At 38.4% G+C, this 25,772-nt stretch overlaps 1 protein-coding gene across 1 annotated transcript; it reads left to right on the forward strand.

The window, feature by feature from the left end:
• The first annotated feature begins 2,554 nt into the window (after positions 1-2,554).
• Positions 2,555-21,323, forward strand: Anxa1 (annexin A1). The gene is made up of 13 exons (XM_041661414.1): positions 2,555-2,665; positions 8,463-8,542; positions 8,844-8,952; positions 9,567-9,661; positions 10,382-10,495; positions 11,475-11,565; positions 13,264-13,343; positions 14,137-14,193; positions 15,418-15,511; positions 16,292-16,387; positions 17,245-17,303; positions 19,828-19,950; positions 20,987-21,323. Exons 2-13 carry the CDS (start codon positions 8,477-8,479, stop codon positions 21,041-21,043), a joined length of 1,041 nt encoding a protein of 346 aa, XP_041517348.1. The 5' UTR covers positions 2,555-2,665; positions 8,463-8,476; the 3' UTR covers positions 21,044-21,323.
• The last annotated feature ends 4,449 nt before the right edge of the window (positions 21,324-25,772 follow it).

Below are 25,772 nucleotides of genomic sequence, written 5' to 3' on the forward strand. Positions count from 1 at the left end.
CCTTTTTTTTTCTTTTTCTTCCTTTAACAGCTTCCTTGCCAGGTTTTACATTAGAGGAAATGAAATGAATGTGCTGCAGAAACATCGCACAGGTAGGCTACTCTCAAGTCTTTTTTTTTTTTTTTTTTTTGCCTTTTCTTCCTTCATTTTGCTTTTTAGCTCTTGGTGAGTGAGTGAGGCTGATGAGTCATCTCCTTCAAGAAACAGTGGGAAGGGTGAGTCATAGCTTTGGAACTGTGGTTGTGATTCCCCACATGGATTGTTTAACCCGTGGTTGTCCCTTAGGGGTCGATGAGAACATCCTTCATCTGTTCTTTAATTTTCACAAACCCCTTTGACAACACCAGGGAATGTTGGTGTCCTGGTAAAAACTCCAGTGGTGTCCACACAACAAACGTTTACCCGCTTTATATTTGGGAGTTTCCCTGCCTTCACAGTAAAGCTGGAAACTGTTTGGAGAAGCATGTTTTAAAGCATATTTCCCCCTTCATTCTACTATAATAAGTACTATGTTTAACCTTGCTATTGTGAGTTTCCTACTGCATCACAAACTCAAGTATATGAAGCATTTCGAGTTGGTTTATGCCATAGGCCAAAAAAAAAAAAAAAAAAAAAAAAAACTAAACAAAATGAGATTACGTATCTCTTTTATACTCTTAATTCTACTTTAAATACATGATGTTTTTATTTCCTAAGGCTAGCAATGTGCATGAAGACACCAACATTTCTGTTACTGAAGTTAGACATATAAGTAAAAATAGATAAAAAATGGAGATTAACTAGAGTTTATATAATTATCTTTTCCCTTCTCAGTTGACAACATAAATATGATGCTGAAAATCTAGTTTACATCTGTCAGGATCAATTTTCCATTATGTCAATCATATTAATTTGTATCCAATTAGTTAACTTTTATTTTTAACACATACATGCAGCATGCATCAAAAATATAGATGACTTTCTGTTAAGTATTTATATTAAATGGTCACATCGGCTTCCTTGAAATTGGCATTACTATTTTGTAATGTGCCATAAGTATTGCCAGTCTCAAAATAGTACCTTCATTGGCTTTTTCAGTTTCGTTCTCTTTCTTTTTTGGCAAAGACTTTTCACTGTAGCTCAAGATAGACTCTTCATTACTGTGTAATGAAGGCTGACCTTGAACTCATGGCAATACTTTTGTTTCAGCCTCCCCAGTGATAAGATTGCATTTCTGGTCCAGTGATTACCTGGTGTGTATGTGTGTGTGTGTGTGTGTGTGTGTGTGTGTGTGTGTTGGTATACATAATTTATGGAGCTCAGAGATCAACCTCAGCCTTGGGTGTCATCTCAATTGGTTTGAAACTCACCAATTAGAATCAACTGGATGATCAGACTCTGTCCCTAGCTCTCCACTGTTAGGATTATAGTCATGCCATTATGCCAGGTTTTTAGATTTAGCTTCTGGGATCAAACTCAGTTTATCATGCTTACGTGACAAGCACGTTAGTGATGAGCTACCGTCCAGTAACTATTCACTGACTTTTATGAGCACGTAATACATAATCACCCAAGAGGCCTGTGAGGAAAACAAAAAAGGACAAAATATAAAACTACCATGCAAACAAAACCTTACTGGGCAAAGTTCAGAGGAAAGGGCATACTATTTTACGGTTGTGTGAAGAATGAAATGAATCACTGTCGAGGAGCCTGGAAAAAATTCCCTCCTGTACATCAGGTAGGGATTTTCCCAACACCTGCGGTATGGTAGTTGCTAACCCATTAAGCTTTACAATTCACGGTTCCAGATCATTGCTTATTGCTCAACTCTTCTATGACACCTGGGCTCTACTTGTACTCTAGCTAGGTACTTAGAGTCTATGCAGAAATTAAGAAAATAGGCTCTCCTCTAATGCCAACATTTTAATGAAATGTCATTATAATTAAATTTTTAGCATTGATTATTGAAAATGCCGAAGCAATCTGGAGCTTCAGATTGTTACTATTTCTTATTTATGCTAGTACTAAAGTCTTGTTTGGAGGCCAGGAGCACTGCTGGTGAAATATAAAAAGTACTCATTACAGCATAATTTTAAACCTACAAATAACTTGTATCTCAATTGTCTGCAAGTTCTTGCGAGTAAGAATAGCCTTAGCGATAGAACTTCTACATACAAAAATGGCAACAAATTCAAAGAAATAAAGTAAGCTTCCAAGGTCACATAGTAGTAAGTGTTATGGCTGAAATTATCACCAAGTCCTCCCCCTTTTCCTCTTCTCTTTTAGTGTTAATAAGCTTTTTATTCTATAATGTGCTTAGTTTGAAAGAAGTTCCAGTTCCTTAGGACGGAGCACGGAGTTCAACATAGCTGAAGCTCAGTGCATTCTGCCACTCCTTGGAGGAATAAAACCACAGAAGGAAGAGGGGGAGAAAAATCCATCCTTCCTTTTCCGTTCTGTAACTGAGTCGGTGCAGGGAGGAGCCTTGCAAGACTAGTTTCTCCTTGGTTTTGACCAGGGCTGAGCCAGTTCTTCAAACAAAAGACAGCCAGTTACTAAATTCTGGTTGCTAGGTGTGGCCTCCGTTCCTATCCTATAAAATCAGAAGTCCAGCTCTCCACTTTCAGACTGAAGCCGTCTGAACAGAGCCTCTCTTCAGTTCCTTGGAAGCCAAGAAAATAAAAAGGTAAGGCTAAGTTTTTGTTTTACAGAGTTCTGCTTGGTTTAGAAACTCCAAAATTCTGTGAGAACTCCTTGCTTGGTTTTCCTGGGGCTTCACCGAGAACTGGTGTGACTGATGAACTTGCCTCTAGTTACGGCTAGTGGAATTTAATACAATTTAATGAATCTTACTGTAAAAATTACACTGGGATTTTATCTTTTAGACATCAAAAAATGATAAAGTTTTACCTTTCTCATCTACAACATGCAGTTTTGAAACTCTGGCAAGTTGACTTTATTGCCTTGTTGCTGAGTTACCAGAGACAGGAAGAAAGTGTGCTTCTGCTCCGGCAATCTTAAAAGGAGCTTTTTCTTTCCTCCTCTGTGGAACGTGTTGCCTCCAGAGCTTTGTGTTTTTTGTGAGTACAGAGCAGGAGTCAGGATGGAGGTGGGAGCCCAGAGAACCCAGAGGTGGCAAACTGCAAAGGACTTTTTCAAAAGAGAAGATTTTTGTAGCTAAATATTTTTCTTTAATTAAACTAAGTGAATATCAGCGCCAAAGTCGTCCCCATGTCCTCTTTTAATTAGCGTTTTGAATGAATGTTATGTTTACTCATAGTTTAAGAAGGTCCGCTTATTACTCGTTTCGTTTAAACAGGGTGTGGCCACACTCCCTCCCTAGTATCTCTGTGTCATAGACAGGCTTTTCTGGTGCACATTTAAAAACTTAAGGGGAAAGCAGATTTTTCCTGGATGATGTCAGATGATAAATCATTCCACTGACTGCCAGATGGGCACACAGAAACTCTCCTTCCTAATGGCATCTTGTAGGTCACATAAGCTAAGGATATAAACTCCCTAGAAAAACAAAAGGCAGATCTAAAGTTACCCATCCTTGCAGAGCCTTGCAAGAGCAAGAGAGGACGATCCCTAACTACACACTTGGCATATTACAAAACCTTTCTTCTGGGACTTTTCTCTTAGCCCTCTTGAAAATACTAATAAAATTCCTTTTCTTCCAAATTCTGTGAGGCAATTAAGAAAGTTGTGCTTCTTCTTTCCATAGATGTCTATCTACAAGTGTGTGAATTCTGAGAAATCAATGTCCCCCAGTACTGAGTGAGGAATGCATTTTGCTAGCTACAGATAAGGCCTGTTTCAGCTGATTCATATGTGGCAAAATGCTGGTTTCCTGATTCAGAAATTCTTTCTTCCGCAGAAATTACATGGTTACCAGAGGCCAAGAAACACACCCACACCTCTTAGATACCAAATATGAGATTGATGTTGACAAGACTATAGCAATTCTCTTAAGGAACCAGCTTAATTTACATGCTTATTAAATACTTTCCCTCCCTCCCTCCCTCCCTCCCTCCCTCCCTCCCTCCCTCCCTCACCTCCCCCTTCACTCTCTTTTGAGACAGAGTTTCTTTGTGTAGCCCTGGCAGTTCTGGAACTGGCTCTATAGACCTTGCTGGCCTCGAACTCACAGAGATCTGCCTGCCTCCTCCAGCCAAGTGCTGGGATTAAAGGCGTGTGCCACCACCGCCTAGCAATTTGTTACATTTTTAAATTCAGAACAAAACAAAAGAATTTTCTGATCTTTAGCGGATGAATCATGAGCAATTCTAAAAGTCAAACTTTTTTTCTTCAAACTTGCACATATTTGTCAGAAAGATCAAATATTCAATCTACTTAATTTCTCCTTCCTTTAGGCTAGTTCTCGTCTATTAGTATTCAAGGTGAAACATAAGGTACATGCATCAGAGCTTCAATGGATGTTAGAAACGATATTTCAGCATTCTCATTTTATAAATTAAGTTTCATGCTTTTGTAAAGTCAGATTTCGTTAGAGAAACTTCAAATAAAGTCCATGACACCAGGATTCTTCTATTCAAAAATACCATTGTTAAGGGCCAAATTTGTTGGTTAAATTTGTGTAGCTGTTTCTCAATGTGCTGTTTGTTTATTCAATGATGTTTGTTTATTTACTAATAATTCATAATTCTTATGAATACACAGTATTCCAGGTGCCTCATGAGGTATTGGATATGTACAATGAATGGGCTCTGCCTTCAGGAAAAACTACTAGAGGTACAGATGACAACATGGCAGGATAATGTATAATCGCATGAGGTTGTTGGATGGGTAGAGACAAGATGCTTTGGAAGGTTCTTTAGTGTAATGCTGAGTACCAGTGAAGGCATCATGAAGATGTGGTGAATACTCAATAATTACTCTTCATCAAAGAACAGTGAGTCAGGCAAAAGACTTTGTGTGGATGAGGTCAGAGTATTCCAGGCAACAGAAATTTCCTCTTCAGAAGCCTGAAGCAAAATATCCAGGAGCTACCTTCTGATAAATGGCTATTTAAAGTGATGTCATTGTATAGCCTAATTATCTTCTCATGTGGCCATTGCACAGTCTAATTATCTTCTCCACGTGGGAAGGACTTACAAGACATATTCAAAGCCCAACTGTACATAAGACAGAAGCATGTGAAAATAAACACCCTCAGGCTGCAGTGAAACCTAGTGAGTCTCCATGGATTCTCTATTAATGAATCTGATTCCCAAGAGTATTAAAAGTAGCATTGATCTTGTTCTCATCTCTTTGTTCACTAATTTAAAGGAATGTATAGTGTTTTGCAGCCAGGAAGTATATAGTTATATTATGACTACTGATACTATTAGCAGGATTTCTATCTGAAAAGGACAACATGTACAAAAACAATGAAGATGGTAACTAGCTATTTTGTCAAGAAATGGCTAGGGATTTCTAATATCATTAGCAATCTGGTCGTCCTAGCATGTAACCAGGACATAAGCCACATAGCTCTCTTCCCTAGGGACACTGTCTTATGTTAAGTAAGTTACTCAACGAGCTTTTCTTCATTTTGTGTTTTGAAATGAATACAGCAATAATGCTGAAACCAGGAAGAGTTGGCAAACCAGGAAACTCAGCTGCTTTCCACACAGATTCTGGAAGTCACTTTCTAGAACACTCAGAAAGAAAGAAAACTGAAGATGAATATGTGCATATAAATATACCAAAAGGCTAATCCTTAGAAGTTTCCCACTTAATCTATATATAAGTAGAAATTAATAGGTGGTGCATATTCATAAAAGAGATTTTTGAGTAGAAACAATGTGAAACAGTGTCATGTTCTAAGGGGGTTATCCCTCAAATGAGCTCATTTTAATTCTGGAGATTAGCTTGGATTACAAACTCATTGGTAACTAATTGAAACATATGTTGAGATGAGACAACACTATAGTAAAACAAAATAAAATAGAAGAAACAAACTCTTTTGAACCCATTCCACTAAGTTTGTGTCCATGAGGACTCTAAGTGCTGAGCAGGCAAAGTAAATCAGATCTGCCTGACATTCTTCCTGTGGTATTTGAGACGTGTGCTATATGTAAGTCATCCTGTTAATGAAGGTTATTATCTTGCTACTTAGCAGGCTGTAATAACACTAATTTCCGTTGGAACACATGCATTCTTTTGCAGTCCTTGCATCTTTAAACATTACTAAAAGGTGGGAGCTGACTTTAGAATCCATTTTCTTCAGTTAACATTCATGAAAACCATTCTGTTCTGGATGCTTTGCTTTTCTGGACCATCCTTCTGGGCTATCGGGCACATTTTGGGCTAGAATATAGATGCTCAGAAGACAGAAGTTCAAAGCTGTATTTTCTAGGGACCCTCTTGTCAAGTAAATCGTTCAACCTACTGCTTCTTGTTCTGTTGCACAATATAAGTAACGGAGCCATCATTTTTTCATTAAGCTTTCTCAGTTTTCGAAAAGAATGTTGTGCTCTACGCAGGTCTTTTTAATAGCATAAAAACTGTGAAAGCCCCATACTTTCACAAAAATCCTAAGATGAGTATTTAGTTTTCCTACTCACTTTTGATATTTTTCTGTTGTGAAGAATTTTTTTTCTGTCTCAACTGAAAACAGTGAAATTACTGATTTGATTTTTTTTTTAAACAAGTGATCAGATCACTCATTTTGAGGGCTACATTTTCCTAGAGGCTTGGGTGTGGAGGCCAAGATAGCAACTCTGAAGGCTGAAACTGTCAGAACCACTGTGAAGCCGAAGGTGTGTCAACTTGGCAGTCACGACGTGAAATACTGTGTGGCAACAGTAATTGCACCGAATTCGACCACAGTGGGAAGTGCAATACCATGCATGATTGCATATCCTGAATTTACCTGGGGGGGGCAGCTTTGAATGCATTGGTTGTGGGAGAGAATACAGGACATTGCTGAATGTTCTTCCTACAGACGACGGAACAGTAACTGAACCAGTCCCTTTGAGCATGATCATTTCCCTGTGGCATGGAATCTTGTTAGTTACTTGGAACTTAGTCATTCTTCTAGCAAATTCAGACTGAAGTCCTTTGTCTGGGCATGCTAGAGAGGGACCAGTTTATGAGTTTGACTCCTCATAAGTCTTATGGCCAAATTCCATGAAATAAAATCCCAGGGATTATCTTTTCGAAAGTATTCACTAAGAAATCTCCAAAGGGCATGAGAAATAGATAGGTGTTGGCATTGCACACTGGTTCCCAAAAATGTGAACTCAGACGAAAGGAATCATGTATGTGGAGAAGGCAGATTAACTGTTAACATACTTAACATTTTAAAAAGATTTTGTTCCATTTAATTCAAACATTACCAGCTGCAAACTGTACAGGCACCTTAAGGAGCATCCTCTAAGATACTTGCCAAAAAGTTAGGCGTATTGCCTCATTACCCAAGTGATTCTTGTTAGAACAACCAAAAAAAATGTATAAAACAATTCTTTTATTTATGTGGGTGGCATACAACAATAATATTTAACCTGTTTAAACATGTAAAACATGAAGATATTTATTCAAATCATTTTATACTAACCAATGGGAGAATAAAAAAGAAATCTACAATAGAGAAAGAAATATGTAGAGTTTTGAGTTGATCCAGTCCAGCAGATTGTTCCAGATTAGTTTACTTTATAAAAGTAAGCGTGTTTTCTCTAGACCTGCTTTTGGCACAGGCCTTGATGAAACCCACAGGTGCTGGGTTAACTATTGACTGGTCTTGCCCTTCTCTCTTTGCCCGTTACCATGCTTACCACGATACAGAAATGATACTCCATCTAAATTGAAGATGTTATCACACTGCTTTCAAAATACAAACCTACTAATGTTGCTATTAGCTGTGGACCTGCATTTAAATTCTTTGCTCCAGCTTCTAGCAACATTTCTCCATTCAGTCAACTTTACTCTGCTTCTCAAATATGATGAACTTTCCTCCTTTTCCCCCCTCTGAAACTTCCTGTTAGATTTGTTTTAACTCGTATCAGTAACGCCTCTCCTGAACCAGCACTTTCCGCAGAAGTTTCCTTAGCCTTTTTACTTTCAGTAGGAGAACACAGACCAGCTCTAGATTCCCCCATGGCAAAGGGATGCCATATCAAAGCTTTGCACCCTCTGTGCTTAGCGTCTGCTGGGTGGTCTGGAAATTTAGATCAGAGACAGAATACCCTGCTCTTCTCTTCAGACCCTGTGCTTACATGCTGCAATCCTTAGAGGGCAAGGCTGTAAAGACCAAGAAAATGGCCCAATTCCATTTTTGAACAGAGGCTATGGGTTTCTTTTTAACAGTAACAGCAGTCTTTAAAAAGTATCTACACCTCACAGTTTAGTATTCTCAAAAGAATAATCATAGTAAATAAAGACTAGTTTACTGTCTAGTGCAGTGTCTCCAGTGTATTGGGTAATATTTATGGGTATTGGGTTTGTTGTATTAAAGTATCTACCTATTTTCTTTCCAGATACTTCTTCAAAAATGGCAATGGTATCAGAATTCCTCAAGCAGGCCTGGTTTATCGACAATCAAGAACAGGAATATGTTGTAAGTAGTCAAAATATTATGAAGTAGTTACCATGTTAAAACAGACATCAAAGGACGGGGGCGGTGGTGGCGCACGCCTTTGATCCCAGCACTCGGGAGGCAGAGGCAGGCAGATCTCTGTGGGTTTGAGGTCAGACTGGTCTACAAGAGCTAGTTCCAGGACAGGGCCCAATGCTATAGAAAAACCCTGTCTCAAAAAAAAAACAACAAAAAATAAATAAAAAAATAAAAATAAAAAAATAAAAAAGACATCAAGACAAATGAACAAATGGAGATTAACTTATATCTCTCATATACATAGCAAGCTGTAAAATCATCCAAAGGAGGTCCTGGGTCAGCAGTGAGCCCCTACCCATCCTTCAATCCATCCTCGGATGTTGCTGCCTTGCACAAAGCAATCATGGTTAAAGGTGAGTGTGCAACCATAGAAGAGTTCCCTCTTGAACAGTTCACAGAAACTGCTTAATGGTTATTGGGACATGAACCTGAGTGATACAGTGTCTTTCTCTAGGGACATAAAAATTTACATAATAGCCTGTACCTACAATATCAGTACTAGAGTGTCTGAGGCAGGAGAATTGCCATTTGATGCCTACATGTGCTGTGTACTCAGTCACTGCCTCCAAAAGAGGAAGGACACCTTCCTTTCAGTACTTATGAAATTTTGGTCAGTGATGAAATCCCTGTTGCTATAATAGAGGAGGTCCTTACCTGCCCTGTTTTTAGTAGAAATCAATGTTTAAATCAGAACCTGTGATCACACTTAGGGTTTGCGCATGCGTCTGGAACACTGGCGTCCAGAAACTACTAATTGGCTCTTCATTTTACATTCACATTAATGAGACGCCACCTTACACTCTTCAGCTTTTTGAGGAGCATGACATTCATTTTTCTAGGCTAATGTCGTTCTCTTCCCCAACGTTGTTATGCTGTGCCTTGACCACCAGCTTGATAATGAATCATTTTATGGCAGTTGTTGGTGATTGAGAAAATTGATGTTAAAGCCTCAGATCTTTATTTTCAGGTGTGGATGAAGCGACCATCATTGACATTCTTACCAAGAGAACCAATGCTCAGCGCCAGCAGATCAAGGCAGCGTATTTGCAGGAGACCGGAAAGGTGCGGGAATGGTGAACTCAGACGATCATTTGCTCATGTCTACGTAGAATTGGATTCTGAAGCTCAGTTCCTAGCTCTTTCTGTTTTAAACCTGTTGACCCATTATCACCGAGACAGGAATCTCAGTATTTGTCTCCTTCCTTGCAATAGGATGACTTTTAGCAACTTCTGTTCACACACTGACCAATTAGCTGCAAAGTTTTCCAGAGGTGATGTTTTGTGTTGGAGGCAAGCCATCAATTTAAGGAAAATAAGCATCGAAATTAGTGTGGGAGAAACAAAGAATTTGTTCTGATTGAAGTGAAGGGTTTTTTTTTTAATTTGTTCGTTTGTTTTACTACAACTAAAAACGAGCAAACGAACTTGATATTTCTCATAGCAAGTGTAGGTAGTTTATTTTTAACTGGGTGCAATAAGAAAACTGGGTGGTATCACTTTTTAAATTATAGTGCTCGTTAGTCCAATGGAAAGCATGGAACAACTTTGTGTTCTGAACTTTGCAACGCCTTTCCCGTAAGAAACACAGAGAACACAGTCCTTTGGGAAATTTGTTATAGATGCAACAAATTTCATCTCATTCCTCTAGATGAAAAGATTGAGACTGCATCCTAAACATCCAACATGCTTTCAGTACTTAATGGTCTAGAGAATGACCAAAGCGAGAAATGTCAGGAGGTGCCTGATTGTTGGCAACTCACTCTATTCCTTTTGTTTTTCCAGCCCCTGGATGAAACTTTGAGAAAGGCCCTTACAGGCCACCTGGAGGAGGTTGTTCTGGCTCTGCTGAAAACACCAGCCCAGTTTGATGCAGATGAACTCCGTGCTGCCATGAAGGTAAATGCTTTTCCCCCACAACAGCTCTTAAGACTTGTTTTATTTGTATGAATGTTTTGCTTGAATTTATGTCCATATGTCTGTTGCGAGCTTAACCCCAGCCCCTGGCATCCATTCCAGAACACTGGCCTGGGATTTGCATTGGTCTGGACTCCAAATCCCAGCATGCCAGGTCCTGACCCTTGGGCGTCAGGAAAACTTCCACAGGGTATTTAAGTGGGCTCCCAGAGAAGGAACACATGATCCCGGGTTTGCCTGTGCTCTCCACTTTTCTCTCTCCCCTGCCATGCTCTTGGCCACCCGGGAGCACCACTACTTAGTAAAACATGGACATTTTATTTGGTTCAATCTGTTTTAATTGGATTTCTTTGCACCGGCGGAACGGCTCATGTTAGAAAATATTCCTAAGAATGTCCTCTTTCTGTGTCTGGGACTCTCAGAGGTCTATATAGGATCATATTATTGGAGATATGGATGGTTGTGAGTCACTACATTGATGATAGGACTTGAATCTGGGTCTTCTACCTGAACAAGTGCTTTTAACTACCGAGCCTTCTCACAGCGCTCTAAATGACTCTTTTTAAGAAAAATTCCTTTCTGAAAAGAAAATGTGCAGGACAAATCTGTGATTTACTATAGCTGGGCCTTCATCATCTAGTAAGGACTGTCAATCACTTCAAATTCAGCGAATAAGCAAGTTAATATTTTAATGAATAAATTAGCAGATACATGAAAAATTAAATATTGGAACTAATGTTCTTTGTGCAATTTAAATGCATGTATCAAATATCTACATTTTTAAATCTTTACACCAAATACTAAACATAAACTATTTTGTTTTTAGAACAATATTCTATTTTTTTAAAAAAATATGAACACAATTGACTAAATGACAAATTACAGCACACTTTGTGTGGACAAAACAAGTTGATATCTTGAATGAAAGAATGTAAATGTATTTTCTTTTCTTTAAATTCAGGGACTTGGAACAGATGAAGACACTCTCATTGAGATTTTGGCATCAAGAAGTAACAAAGAAATCAGAGAAATTAACAGAGTCTACAGAGAAGGTCAGGTCTAGTATCTGAGTTCTTAGTCGGACAGTGTTATGATTTATGGCACAAGTGACCCTGGCAGGTTCCACTATGAGGCAGACAGATATGCCATGTGGAGAGAGCTTGGGTATAGAGTTTATTCAGGGGGTATTGTGAGGGTATAAGGGTAATAGGTATGAGAGGAAGAGATAGAAAAAGATAGAAGGACAGAGAGAGAGGAAAAAATAAGGGAAGGAGAGGCAGAGACTGTGATAGAGAGACCCGAGAACAGGCAGAGGGAGTGAGAAAAGAAGAGATAGGAGACCAGCTTGTCTCCAGGGGAAAGGTGAGAAGGAAGGGAGAGATTGGTAGTGGGCGGAGCTTGTCTCTTAAAGGGACAGAATACCCAGGTCACCTCTTGTGTGATTTAGAAAGTCTACATTTTAAAGTGTTCCCTTCCTGGTTGATACATATCCCTGGAATGCAGGATGAGATGGGAGTGAGAAAACACAAGCCCCAATCCATTTGCAGATTACACCTTAATAGGAAATGTCTTCTGGGGCTAGTGAACATAAATTGTTACAAAGAGAATTGGATTCAGAGCATTGACTTTACATAGCTTTCTAACTGCATTTCTATTGCTCTGAACTACACTGTGCCTTTTATTTTGAAAAGACTAAATAGTAAGAATAAATATTTTTGATCAGACCACTTTCCATTTATCTTTCTGATCTCTTGTTGGGAACTTTAACTTTACCATTGAAAACATAAATCATTCAATTCCTCTTTCTCTGTGCTTAAATAGATACTCGGCATGAAAGACTCTCAGTGACTCATTGTACAGAGGCCTCGAGTCAAATGATTCAGTCCTCACTGCACAAGGGATGGCTGTGCATCTCTGGGGATTTGCTAGTTCCTCTGAACTGTTGGCTTTTTGTTTTGTTGAACTAATACGTGACATCATGAAGAATCTTTATGTCTGACCCTCTTACCAAGCACTCAGGGGACACCATTGCACACTGTTTTCAGTTTTACTACATGAGTCAAATTGGGGCCATTTTCAACCACGTCTTCAGTTATTATTACTCCAGAACCAGTGTCTTAGAATCATTTCTCAGTAAAAATAATTAAAGAAACATAATTATTAATGTGTTTGATAAAATGCAAAGGAAGACATCCACATTTCCCTATGATCCTAAAGATACAGTCCAGAAATAGCTTAAGGTGCTACTTTTACTTTGCTACAAATTCAGTTATTTTTCCCATTAAAGCACTATATTTTAAAATAGCCAAATGGATGTCTAGAGACATGAGATTTAAATTAATGCAACATACTTGAAATTGAACATATTGAGTATTAATAAATTTAATGTAAATAAATAGGCAATGATCAAGCAAGTACTTTTTTCTTTTAAATACTGTTCTATCCATTCTAATGATTAAATTTTCAAATATTTCAAAATGATTTGGTAAAGCTTGTTTAAATAATTCCTTCTTGTTAGCTAGTATTTATGACTAAATTTTCATACACAGTATTTCTCAGTTTCCTTCCATCAATCAATAGGAAATTATTTTATAGCCCAACATTTCAGCTGCGCAAGTTTAACCATTTTCATAAAAATATTTTGAGATATGTTACACAAGTCATTCAACCATGTCAACTATCAGTGAATGCAGAAATCATGATTTTTTTTCAATAGTTTACTGAAAAAAAATTATTTTCTCATCTCGTAGAGCTAAAAAGAGATCTGGCCAAAGACATCACTTCAGATACATCTGGAGACTTTCGGAAGGCCTTGCTTTCTCTTGCCAAGGTATGACTTAGATATCTTTGCTACTCTAAATAATAAAAATTTAGATTTGTGAGTGTTTTCAAAGAAGGAGAAACTCTTTTTTTAAAAAAATTAATACCACCTAATTGATGAATAATACTTGTACGTATTTGAGGAAATAATGTGATATTTTGGTATATTTGTATTTTTTAATTAATTAATTTTTAAGCTGTCTTTTCTCATTTTACACACCAATCCCAGTTTCCAATACCTACCCTCCTCCTGTTTCCTCCACCTTTCTCCATTCTACCTCCATTCACTCCTCAGAGAGGGTAAGCTTCCCCTGGGGAGTCAACAAAGTCTAACACATTACTTTGAGGCAAGATGTAGAATTAATGATATAAAAACTTCATAATCCACTCTCTACTACTTTTTCAGGTGAGATACTTGAAGCTTATCTTTTGGTCATTAAAAAATACCCAGTATGCTTTGATTATGTTCCTCTTACTGTGTAGTAATACCACAATGTACTCCTCGTGTCTATGAGAGACTGCCCTTTCATTAGCATCCTCGAATCCAGTCCCACCCCGCCATCTCTGGTCATCATCAATGTATAGTCTGTATCCATGTGTTCAGGTGTTTTAGGAAGCACATCTATGTGAGGTCATGCTAACTTGCTTTGTTCTGTCTTGCTTATGTTTCTCAGAGCAGCACTGCTGAAATGATAGATACTGTTTTCACTATTTTTCCTCAAAAATTATGTCTGATTTTAAGAGAATTAAGTGTATCATTACATCCTATAGAAAATCTTACAGTATATTGGGGCATTTTTCAGGGTGACCGTTGTGATGATCTGAGTGTGAATCAGGATTTGGCTGACACAGATGCCAGGGTAAGCAAGGGGGAGACAATATCAAGGAAGCAAACTTCCCTACCTTCTTATTCCGTCTGTCTGGAAGTACATCTCAGGTCTTGTGAGAAGCCAATGGTTTCTTAGTGTTCATTTCATTAGACATAGATTTCTGTAGGCCAGGAATGGAATGTATAGTCTTTATGTTTCTAATTTATTTCATTATTTAGAAAGTCAGAGAAGACTGAAAAACAGTGAGAATCTGTCTTTCCAAAGAACTGTTAGACTGAGAACATTCCAAATTTTGACTTTAAAATATAAAAACATAACTATATGCATGCCCAACCCTTTGGAGGGTAGTACAAGTTGTTACCTGTTTGAAATTCTCTTTCTTCTGTCTCTCAATTTGCTGGGACTAGAGGCATTCACCATCATGCTCAGCTGGGAAAGGAATTTATTGCTGAATAAAGTTAAATCAAGAAACACATTGAACAATCTATTTTTATAGAAATTGTGCAAACATATCAAAAACAATAATGATATATAATTGTCTGTAATAAAAATTACTCTTATTTTTGTGAACATGCTTTCCCTTTTCAGACTATTAGGGCTCCCTGATATATATTTATGGAAATTGCATGATTAGTAAGGTGAATGATTACATAGAAATTAATAGTTTAAGGTGGGTAGTGCTGGTGCAAGCCTTTAATCCTAGCACTTGGGAGGCAGAGGCAGGCAAACACTTTGAGCTTAAGGCTAGCCTGATCTACAGAGCAAGTTCCAGAACAGCCAAGGTTATGTATAGAAACCCTATCTAGAAAACAAAATAAGAAAGGGAGGGAGGGAGGGAGGGAGGGAGGGAGGGAGGGAGGGAGGAAGGGAGGAAGGGAGGGAGAAAAATGTTTTAGTCAGTAGAACATATTTGTAACAGAAAGACAGGTTATTATTTTCATTTGCAAAGGAGGAATAATTGTATTATATTGTTTTCTAAGATTGTACAGCTTTCAAATTTTACAGTTGAAATTTTTGTACAGAAATCATAGCATCAAATTTGCACATCCTTCAGTAGCTAATAAATGTGTACATAGAGGGGGAAAATGCAAGACCTTATTGTCCTCACTCTCAAGAAGGGACAATCTCAATGATACCTACTCTGATTGTATTAAGTACAGCATAAATGGTTATATAACCTTTATTAAATATAACATTTTTGTGTGTTTTTCATTTCAGTACATGATCACATGTTTACTTATCGATTTTTGACAGGCTTTGTATGAAGCTGGAGAAAGGAGAAAGGGGACAGATACAAATGTGTTCGTCACAATTCTGACTACTAGAAGCTATCCTCATCTTCGCAGAGGTAACAAGAAATTAGTTTTTTTTGAATGTGTTTTTGGGAGGTCAAATGTTCCTTTGGGAGGACAAGTGGGAGGAAGGAAAGAAAGAGGTCTTTCCATATCAAATGGATATAGCGATGCTGACCACTCAACCACTGTATGCCTAGTTGTCAGTTTTGAACGTCCACTGTTCACACCACTGAGAACATAATTTGTGATTTTCAAGTGGGTAATGTCCTTTATTTTCACCATTTCTGTTATTTTGAAGTTTTAGAGTAGTTATGACAAGAAATATGAATAAAACAAAACAAATGCTAGAAAAAAGATACAAAAACCTCTCTAGGGTCTAAATGAAGGAAAGAATATGCAGATGGTCCAGAAATAAGAGAGAGCAAAAGAAAAATCCCCAAATTTCTAAAGATTCAGAGCTAAGACTTAGGGTCTGAATCTTTGGGAAAGGAGAGTGTAAAAGAGTAACATAAGGTTCTTTACTGTATACCAACAAGTCAAGTTCCTATATTAAACAAACTCAGTTTGCTGCGCTGAGGTTAGAATGGAAAGAACTATTAATTCTGCTGTGAAAATAGTAAAGTTATTAATCACCTGTCACTTCTGATAATGGTTGGCACTTGCAATATGAAGATGGAGTAGACATATTATGTGGAATCATGCAATTAGCCTTTAAAATGTCACCAAAGTTCAGTGTACCCAAGTGACTCCTTGAATCAGTTACCCTGATTTTGCTAGAGTTTGTTAGAAGACAGGCTGCTTTGAAGATATCTTAACTTCAATTTCCTTTTCAGTGTTTCAGAATTACAGAAAGTACAGTGACCATGACATGAACAAAGTTCTGGATCTAGAAATGAAGGGTGACATTGAGAAGTGCCTCACGGCCATTGGTATGTATAAGTTGTATAGGTAGAGCTCTGACTTGAACTTGTAAACTTGCATTTCACTGTTGCCTTATACAAAAATAATATATAAGACAAAACCCCTGTAAATACAATACATCTATGCATCTATATGCAGTGTGTAAGACTGATGAAGAAATAGGAAGGCCTTTTTAATGCAGCAGATGTTCAAGATATGCAGATGCAGAATATATTTTTGAGCTCCTGTTTATAAAGCAATGCATCAAGCAGGCCATACTATCTGGGCCAATACAGATGCTTATCAAGAGCAGCACATTCAAGTCTTGGGGTAACCATGTATTCAGTCTTGAGCAAGTCCTGCATGATCTAATCTAGTAGATCTGGATTAACTTCTGAAATCTGAACCTTTTACATGTCTCTTAGGGACAGTCTGCTTCTTCAGCCTAGGGATCTGAATGTCTAAGGAGCTCTGATGTAATATCAGTCCTGCTGTCCACAGATCCCACTTTGAGTAGCAAGATAAAGAAAAGACCCCAACAAATGTGCTACTATTTCATTCATATCAAGCTGTTTTATATTCATTCTGCCTTGACAAATGTTTGTGTACAACACAAATCCGGTATTTACGTGCCTGGCCCTTACACACTGGTTTCCCCATACCCACAGAGAGGATAATATATTCAGGGTAGAGTCACTACTGAATATTGACAGGGGAAAAAATGCTGATAACCACCTTGTAGAAAATGATTCTGTCTTCTAATAAACTAAACATCCTATATTAGGCAGGAGGGCTAGAACTCTTGTGGCAAAGTTATTTCATATTTATTCAGTGTGTATCTTTATTTTGCAATGAATTCTTCAAGCACAATTTGCATCTCTTACAGTGAAATGTGCCACCAGCGCCCCAGCTTTCTTTGCTGAGAAACTTTATGAAGCCATGAAGGTACTGTTCTACTTAGACACTTTACTTAGAGGACAAATATCTGTAGATAGGACAGCACAGAGCCTAATGTAGCTTGAAAATCACAATATATATCTTTAAAAATATGCTTTATGCACTTTGAGAGGAAACATGTATTAGAATAAACTTGTTGGATTTGTGCATTCTTTAAAAGGTGAATGTAAAAGTGATTATGAGGTGAGCTAGCAAGACATTTATAGGTGATTTATAATTTGCTTGAAACCTGAATCACCAGGAAAAAATTGATGCATTCCCCCTTTTAGTGTGCTGCTTTAATAACCTCCTTCAACCAAGGTTGTGAGCTTTATGCCGTTGCCTTCCTAATTAAGCTTCTCTCTTGCCACAGACTAATAGTGATCTTTTAAAATGTCATTCTGTATTTAGAGAAGGAGAAGATGGTATTGGTATATATTTGAAAGTTACTGTTACTTTTTTATTCAGCAAGGAGTTTTCTACACAGGAGGTTGCCCCAGCACTTACTTTTTGAGATCTCAAGACAATGGTTATGAAGTGATCCTTCCTTTGTAACCCACACATAATAAAGCTCAAGAGAAGGGGGGGGGCATGAAAAGAGCTAACAACTGAAATAATATTGAGGAGGTTCTGTGAAATGGTAAACATGTTTCCAATGCTTCTCAATCAAGACAGGCACAATAGGTCTAGTTGAATATTAATTAATTTCCTCTCTGTATGGTATGAAAAAAAGAACATATGCCCAAAACTTCAGGAGTCAAGATACCTTTCTGTGATCTAATCTAAAACTCTAAATCTGGGCCAATGAAATGACTCAGCAGATTAAAGTACTTGCTTTCAAGCCTGATGACCTGAATTCAATCCCTGGGACCCACATGGTTGAAGGAGAAAATCAACTCCTGAAAGTTGTTCTCTGATTTCGTCATGAACACTGTACCATGTACAGCCATAAATATACCCTTGAGTGTACATACAGAGATAAGTATAATAAATAAATAGTAAAATATAATAAAAATCGTAAAAACTTGAGATTTAAGAAAGAGTAGCGTATGAGTAGGTGAGCATGAAGGAAGAAGAGATAGGAAAATAAAGCAGGGCTGACTCAAGAGAAGAAAACAGCATACACTTGGAATTGAGAACAGAACCAATGTTTTCAAGACAGCAGGTATGATTAGGTTGACAGACAAATGGCTATAGAATTATGAAGTGTAGGCAGAAGCTGCTCGTTCATTCCCGGCTCCTCAGACCCATAATAATTACATAAAACTGTATTAATTAAAACACTGCTTCGTCAATTACTTAAGCGTATTTCTAGCTAGCTCTTATATCCTAAACTAACACATCGCCATTAATCTGTGCATCACCACAAGGTCATGGCCTAGCAGCAAAGTTTCAGCAGGCTCTGGTAGAGGCGTCTGTCTCCTGTGGTGGCTGCATGGCTTCTCATTGACTCTGCCTTCTTTCTCTCAGATTTAAGTTTAGTTTTCCCACCTAGATCTGTTCTGCAAGGCCACTGGCCGAAACAGCTTTATTCATTAACCAATAAAAAAAACACCGAGACAAAAGGACTTCCCACACCAATGAAGGGCATTGTTTGCCCTGAGAAGATAGTTGATTCATTGTAGGAGAAATGGGTGAGCGCTGAAAAAATTATAACAGATAGATTAGATTTATGACTTCAGAGAAAAGCAACAAACCTTTGCTGTAGTGATATTTTGGTTGTGCTTTAACAAATAAAACTTGCCTGAAGATCAGAGTGAAGAGCTTGCTATAGAAGAGTTAGCTATAGAGGCCAGACAATGGTAGCATACACCTTTAATCTGAGCACTTGGGAGACAGAGGCAGATGGATCTCTGTGAGTTCATAGCCACCCTGTGCTACACCAGATTAAATCAATCTAAAAGAGAAACAGAGTGAAGAGGGGGTGGCTCATACCTTTAGTCCTAGCACTGGAGAGGTGGAGACAGGAAGAGATAAGGCTGGGCTGAGAGAGGAACATAAGGCAGGAGAAGACAGGAATTCGGGATTCTCTCTGAGGTTTCTTAGAGATGGCATTCAGTCTAACAACTTGTAGAGACAGGATATCCCATTTGGTCTGAGGATCTTTCAGATTTCACCCCCTAAAATCTGACTCTGAGTTATTTTCAAGACCAATTACAAATCTCGCTACACTTTACTATTATTGGGTAGTTCAGACACAGCAAAGACTGGATGGTGGAAAGCCAATTAGAAAGCTGTAGAGACCCTTTACATCATTTGCTAATATAAATCCTGGTTTCTTCTTTCATTGCCACCTCTCTCTCTCTCTCTCTCTCTCTCTCTCTCTCTCTCTCTCTCTGTGTGTGTGTGTGTGTGTGTGTGTGTTATAGAGAAAGATATGCACAATGGGAGGAGAGAGAGAAGAGAAGAGCATATAGGGTTGATTTTCTCTATGCAACATGTGTGGAAAGCATAAATGGGACTTCTTTTGAAAATCCAGTCTTCAATGAGAGATTTCCTGAATGTAATGAAATCACATGGTCTGTCTGCACAGGGAGCTGGAACTCGCCATAAGGCATTGATTAGGATTATGGTCTCCCGTTCCGAAATCGACATGAATGATATCAAAGCATTTTACCAGAAGAAGTATGGAATCTCTCTCTGCCAAGCCATCCTGGTATGTTTGACTTTTCGATAATGGCACCACCATAAAAGAAAGTTCTTTGTGCAATATTTTCTGAAAGGAGAGCTGATGTGCCGTGCTGCAGATGTGCTGTGCTGCAGATGTGCATTGCATATTTAAGACTGACTCGGCTTCTTAGGGTGAATTATTCGTAAAGAAATTAAGCTTCACGTCTATCAAAGAACCAACTGTATTTTTTTTTTTTTTTTGGTTTTTTGAGACAGGGTTTCTCTGTGTCTTTGGAGCCTGTCCTGGAACTAGCTCTGTAGACCAGGCTGGTCTCGAACTCACAGAGATCCGCCTGCCTCTGCCTCCCGAGTGCTGGGATTAAAGGCGTGCGCCACCACCGCCTGGCCCCAACTGTATTTTTGAAGCACAGAAAAGTGTTTAGTCTTTGCGCATATGAAGTCCTGAAATAGTTCAGAGCTCTTAGAAGTATTGATACATATAGTGATTTATTTTATAGTTAAAACTGAAGAATTAAAAACTTAGTATTAAAATTAATTTCTAGTGTTTTACTTATTGCTAAATATTTTTCTATGTAAAATGTTTTAAAATATATGTTCAAGTCATATTATTAGAACGTTGGAAGATAACACAGAACAAGAAGTCAAGGGGGATGATCCTATTGGATGATAATTATTTAAATTCATATCATGTGCATTTGACAATTAAGATATATGAAGAACAAATGAGAAAATTAAAGGCTGTAGTTTTTACTCTTTTTTGAGTGATTCAGATATTTCTTATGTAGAGTTTCAGATTATAACATGCTTCTATTGATTATATGGTATATAAATTCTTAGAAATAGTTGTCCTAATACACAACAAATATTTCAGAGTAGACTTTATTCTTCAAACCTTTTGATTCTCCTCTGCAGAAAGTTTCATTTAGATTTTCTCGAACAGAGCTCTACCACACACTGCTTTTCAGCTGACTCCACAATTATCACTCTTTTACAATTAAAATAGCTTTTATTCATCATGATTTTGCATCATGTGAAATATTCTCTCTTTTTTTAACCAACAGGATGAAACCAAAGGAGACTATGAAAAAATCTTGGTGGCTCTGTGTGGCGGAAACTAGATGTCCCTGCAGCTCTGCAGCACTGCGATACAAGCGTCTCTTAGCTGTTGCTTTTCCTCTACCACATAAGCTTATGTATAAGAGTTGCTTTAGCAGATAAAATCTAACTGCCCACTTTGAATAATGTAGCCTAGGAATAAGTTTTATATTATACCTCAGTATAACAGAGAAATGTTTTATTAGTTATTGTTATCCCAAATTACAAATCCCTATAAGCAAACTACTTTGTTAGCATTCCTGAGAAATAAGTTTATGTAAACTAAAATAAAATAATTTTATAAGACAATTGATGTTATTGGCTCTTATATTTAGATTTTCTTTGTGTGTGTGTGTGTAATCAAATGATAAGTTTAGCAAAGAAGAAAAGTCAGTTTTCCCTATTTGAAGATGGTTTTAGGCATGAAATTACAAAGTTCTACAAGACAGCTTCTCCAAATAACCAGCAATTTCCTCAGAGTTGTAGGATACAAAATCAACTTACGAAAAAGCAGTGCTTTTCTGAATACCAATATCAAGCATGCTGAGGACAACATTGTGGAAGCCACCCAATCAACAATAACATCTAGAAACTAGGAATAATTCTAACTAGGTGCTAAAAGATATCCACATGCAAAGTTTTAAATCTCTGGAGAAAGGGATTGAGGAATACCCTAGAAGGAGAAAAGACTTCATTATGCTCAAGGATTAGTACAAGTAATATTGTGAAAATGGCCATTCTAGCAAAAGAAAACTCAGTCAAAATCTCCATTCCTTTCTTTGTAGAAATAGAAAAGAAATAGAACGCATATGGAAGCTCATAATAACCCAGGATAGACAAAGCACTCCTAAGCAATGAGAAAAAGTCTGGAAGGATTACTATACCAGATTTTAAGCTATGACACAGAGTTATGGTATTAAAGCAATATTGCATTGACATAAAAACATACTTGTAAATTAATGATACAAAATGTAGCCTCTAATTATGAGTCCACACTTGTTTTGGCATAATTATTTAATGTTATTATCATTTGCAGAACTTATTACATTTAATGACTAGAATATAGGCCAAGTCAATGATGCATTTTGGATTTAAATTAGCATTTCTATCTTTAATAGGTGATTTATACTTTTAAGTCTAGAAGGTACATGTCACTATCTCACTTTATATTACTTTTCATTAGATATAATGATAGTTAAATAAAATATAAAATGAATTACAAGCAGTATGAAAATGTTATTTTTATCAAAATCTAAATCTGATCATCATCATCACTACTTCTCTCTCACACTCTCTGTCTTACACACAAACACACGGCAGGGGAGGAGGGAGGAAGAGAGGGAGAGAAAAAGAAAGAGAAAGAGACAGACAGACAGAAAGACAGGATGGTTCATATCCTATGGACTGAGGTATGTTTGAAGAGACAAAAGATACGAGGAGTGGGCTGATGCGGGTGACTGGCTTGATTGCCACTGAGGATCATGGTGATGTCTCTGCCTTGACTGCTGCTGGGACCCATGTCTGGGTTACCACCCTGATGTGCAGCCATGTATTGGCATCTAAGGTTCCTGATACCACCAAAGGCTGAGAGGTCAGGGCTATACAGAGTTAGTCCCTCCCCTGACTGACTGCAACCCTAGGGAGAACTGGTCTTATCCCTCACTGGCTGAAGCAGTTAGGAGAGAGTATCCTACACCTCTCCTGGGCTCCACCATGGAGCTGACCCTGTGTGCAGGGTCATAGGTGAGCCTGAGGGCATGAAATTGGGAGAACAGGTCTCACCTGCCATGTGGTGAGGGAAAGATGCCTCCCCTCCCCCATCACCAACCGCAGTGCTCAAGAGAACAGGCCTTGTGATGTGTCTGGTCACCACAGTAGATTTGACCCTGCAGACAGGGGTACGGGCAAGCCAGTACTGAGGGAGCGAGAGAGGCATCGTTGGTATTAGCCTGCCCCATCTGTGGTGTAGTGGCGGGGGTAGGGGTGAATGAAAGACAACCTTCCCTCTCAACCTACCATACTCAGGTGGCAAGGGAGCTGAGCAATCCCTTTACCAGCTGCACCACTTGGGAATGCAGGCCCTGCACCTCATCTGGGCAGCATAGCAGATCTGACACTGTTGACTGGGGTGCAGTGAGCCAGCCTGAGAATGTGAGCATGACAGATCTGGCCTGGCTCCTTATCTGTCATACTCGGGAAAGTGGGCCCTGCACCTCTCCTGAGCAGCACAGTAGAGCTAATCCTACTGGTGGAGGCACCTGTGGACAGAATCTGAGACTGTGAGAATGGGAGATTTGGCCCTTTCTCTTGCCCCAGTGGCCTGCACCACCAGGGGAAGGTGGAAGAGCTGTCTGGCCCTGGAGTCCAAAGAGTGGGAGAACTGGCCGTGCCTGCTCCTCACTAGCTGCAGCACCTGGGAGAGAGGCTTGTGCACCATGCACCTCTCCTATCACCAAAGTAGAATTGACCCTGCTGGTGTAGGTATCTGAGAGCTGATCCTGAGGGCAAGAAAGCAGGAGAACTGGCCCTGCACCTTGCTCATTGCTACAAGGGATTAACTAACCAGAGCAAGGCTGGAGAGCTCACCCTGAGAAGAGGGGAGAGCTGTCAGGCTGAGCAAGCCTGCACCTACCCAGGTCCAGAACCAGCTTTATGAATTGGTCCACCACCAACATCCATTCCATGTATGATCTGCTGTAGTACATGAAGGGGCGTGTTCTGCAGACCCAAAGCTGCAGGTTCCCCGCTACACTGTGCAACAACAGGATATAGAAGATTCCCAGTGAGGGTCCAACACTGATAGTGTAGCAGACGCTAGAGACCTTGAAGCAGACCAATGACTCTTTGCAATGAACACTTGCAAGGAAAGACAAATGAAAAGGGTTTACTGCATGGCTTACTGTGTGACACTGTAGTTTCCATGACAAGATTGATTTTTCTCCTGTTTTCCCCCCTTTTCTCTTAAATTTTATTTTATTTTTTGGGGAGAGGTTGCAAAGGCAGAAGACACATACAAAGGGACAGGAAAATGAATGGGATTAAGATGCATGATATGAAAGCCACAAAAAAAAACAAATAAAAGAAAGTTAAGAAAATGTGTAAACCTTACTATAAAATACTTGCAAATAAATAAAACCACTACATACTAAAATTAACTAGACCTAAATAAAAGTCGATATACAAGTCAATGAATTGATTTATAGTTACAACTCCTATTTGAAGTGGAAGCTATGGAGCTCCACGTTAAGTCTTACTCTTTCAGTACTAAATTTATTGGATGCACTTATCCACCACCAGAACTAGAATATCCATTATAGGATTAAAACTAGAAAGATGATCAGCTTTATACCTCATGTTAGTGTATACCTTGGTCCTATAGTCAGTGTCAGTGTTGGGATTTTCTCTTTGATGTGTAGGCATAAGAAACACCTCCTAGCTCTGAAAGCTGCTCAGAGATGAATCATCATCTACAACCATCCATGAAGATGGAGAAGAGACTTTAAACAGTTGTTAGGAGTTTTGTATTGTGGGGTCGGGGTGGGGCACTGAGAATTAGCTTTTTCCTTCTTATGGGAGAGTTCCTGCCCATAGGTAGTCACTCTCATTTTCTAAGTTACAGTGTCCGTTAGTAAAACAATACTTTTCTGGTGTTTAGAATTCTGTGAAGTTTACACATAATAATGCTGAAGTGACTGACACTTGACAAAAAAGTGAAAATAAAAACTCCTTATAATAAATCAAGTGGGAGAAAAGGAAAAAAATCTGTTTTGAAATAAATAATTAAATGATTTGTAATAACGGGTCAGCCAGTTTAATTGATCATGTCTTATATATTCATCTTGTTATTGCAGATAGCACAGACCTCAGGCTGACTAAATTTGGCTTCAAACTGAATTAACTTGAAAATGGTGAATTGTCCATGAAGAAAATGTTATCCTGTCCTGTTACAGGCTGCACCAGCTAAACAGAACTAGGAATAGTGAGGGAAGCCACAAAAGCAAGCAGTCAAATGGAAATGGTCCTTCCTGATGAACAATAATGCAGGTCTGGGCTGTAGTCTCGGTAGCCAAAGGGACCTCCTTTCCAAATAGACTCTTTGATCTTGGCATAAAAATGTTGTACCTTCTTGCTTTTACCATCCTGTCTACTTTCTAGATCTGAAAACCAGCTCTAAGATGAACATTTTCACAAACGTACTCCATTCAGTCTGGATGCTTGATTTGTGCTGTATACTCTTCTCATTGGCGTGGCCCAAGCCCGGTCTCTCACTGTCCATGTTTTAGTGTATTACAAGAAATATGGTGATTATAAATAAACAAAAAGTGAGAATATCAGCTTCCAGAAACCCCTCTGTAAATATTACAACATACAGCTGCCACTGCCCAGGGCTATGTCACCATCATGAGCAATAGATTGTCCTATCATATGATAATGCATGACACAGCTTATAGTATGAGAAAACTCACACCATTTACTAGAAAGAAAAATGTGATGTGAATTTTCATATTTAGTAAAATGATATGGGTTATATGGCCTGTGTTTTTTCTTTTGCAGATTGTCAAATCCAATAGTACTAGTATTTATAGCAGGGTAATGATTATCCATGAGCTGTCTTTTCTCTCAGAATATGGAATACAAATTAAAATAATATAGGAGTACAACAAACATGAAAAATAACAGAAGAAAATGAAAGTATTAAATATGAGAGAAATAGTAGTGAAATGCTTGAATGTGTCTACATAATAAGAATTA

Source organism: Microtus oregoni, unplaced genomic scaffold (assembly GCF_018167655.1).
Source record: "Microtus oregoni isolate MIOR12 unplaced genomic scaffold, Mior012 000012F_ref0000307, whole genome shotgun sequence".
Taxonomy (NCBI): Eukaryota; Metazoa; Chordata; class Mammalia; order Rodentia; family Cricetidae; genus Microtus; species Microtus oregoni.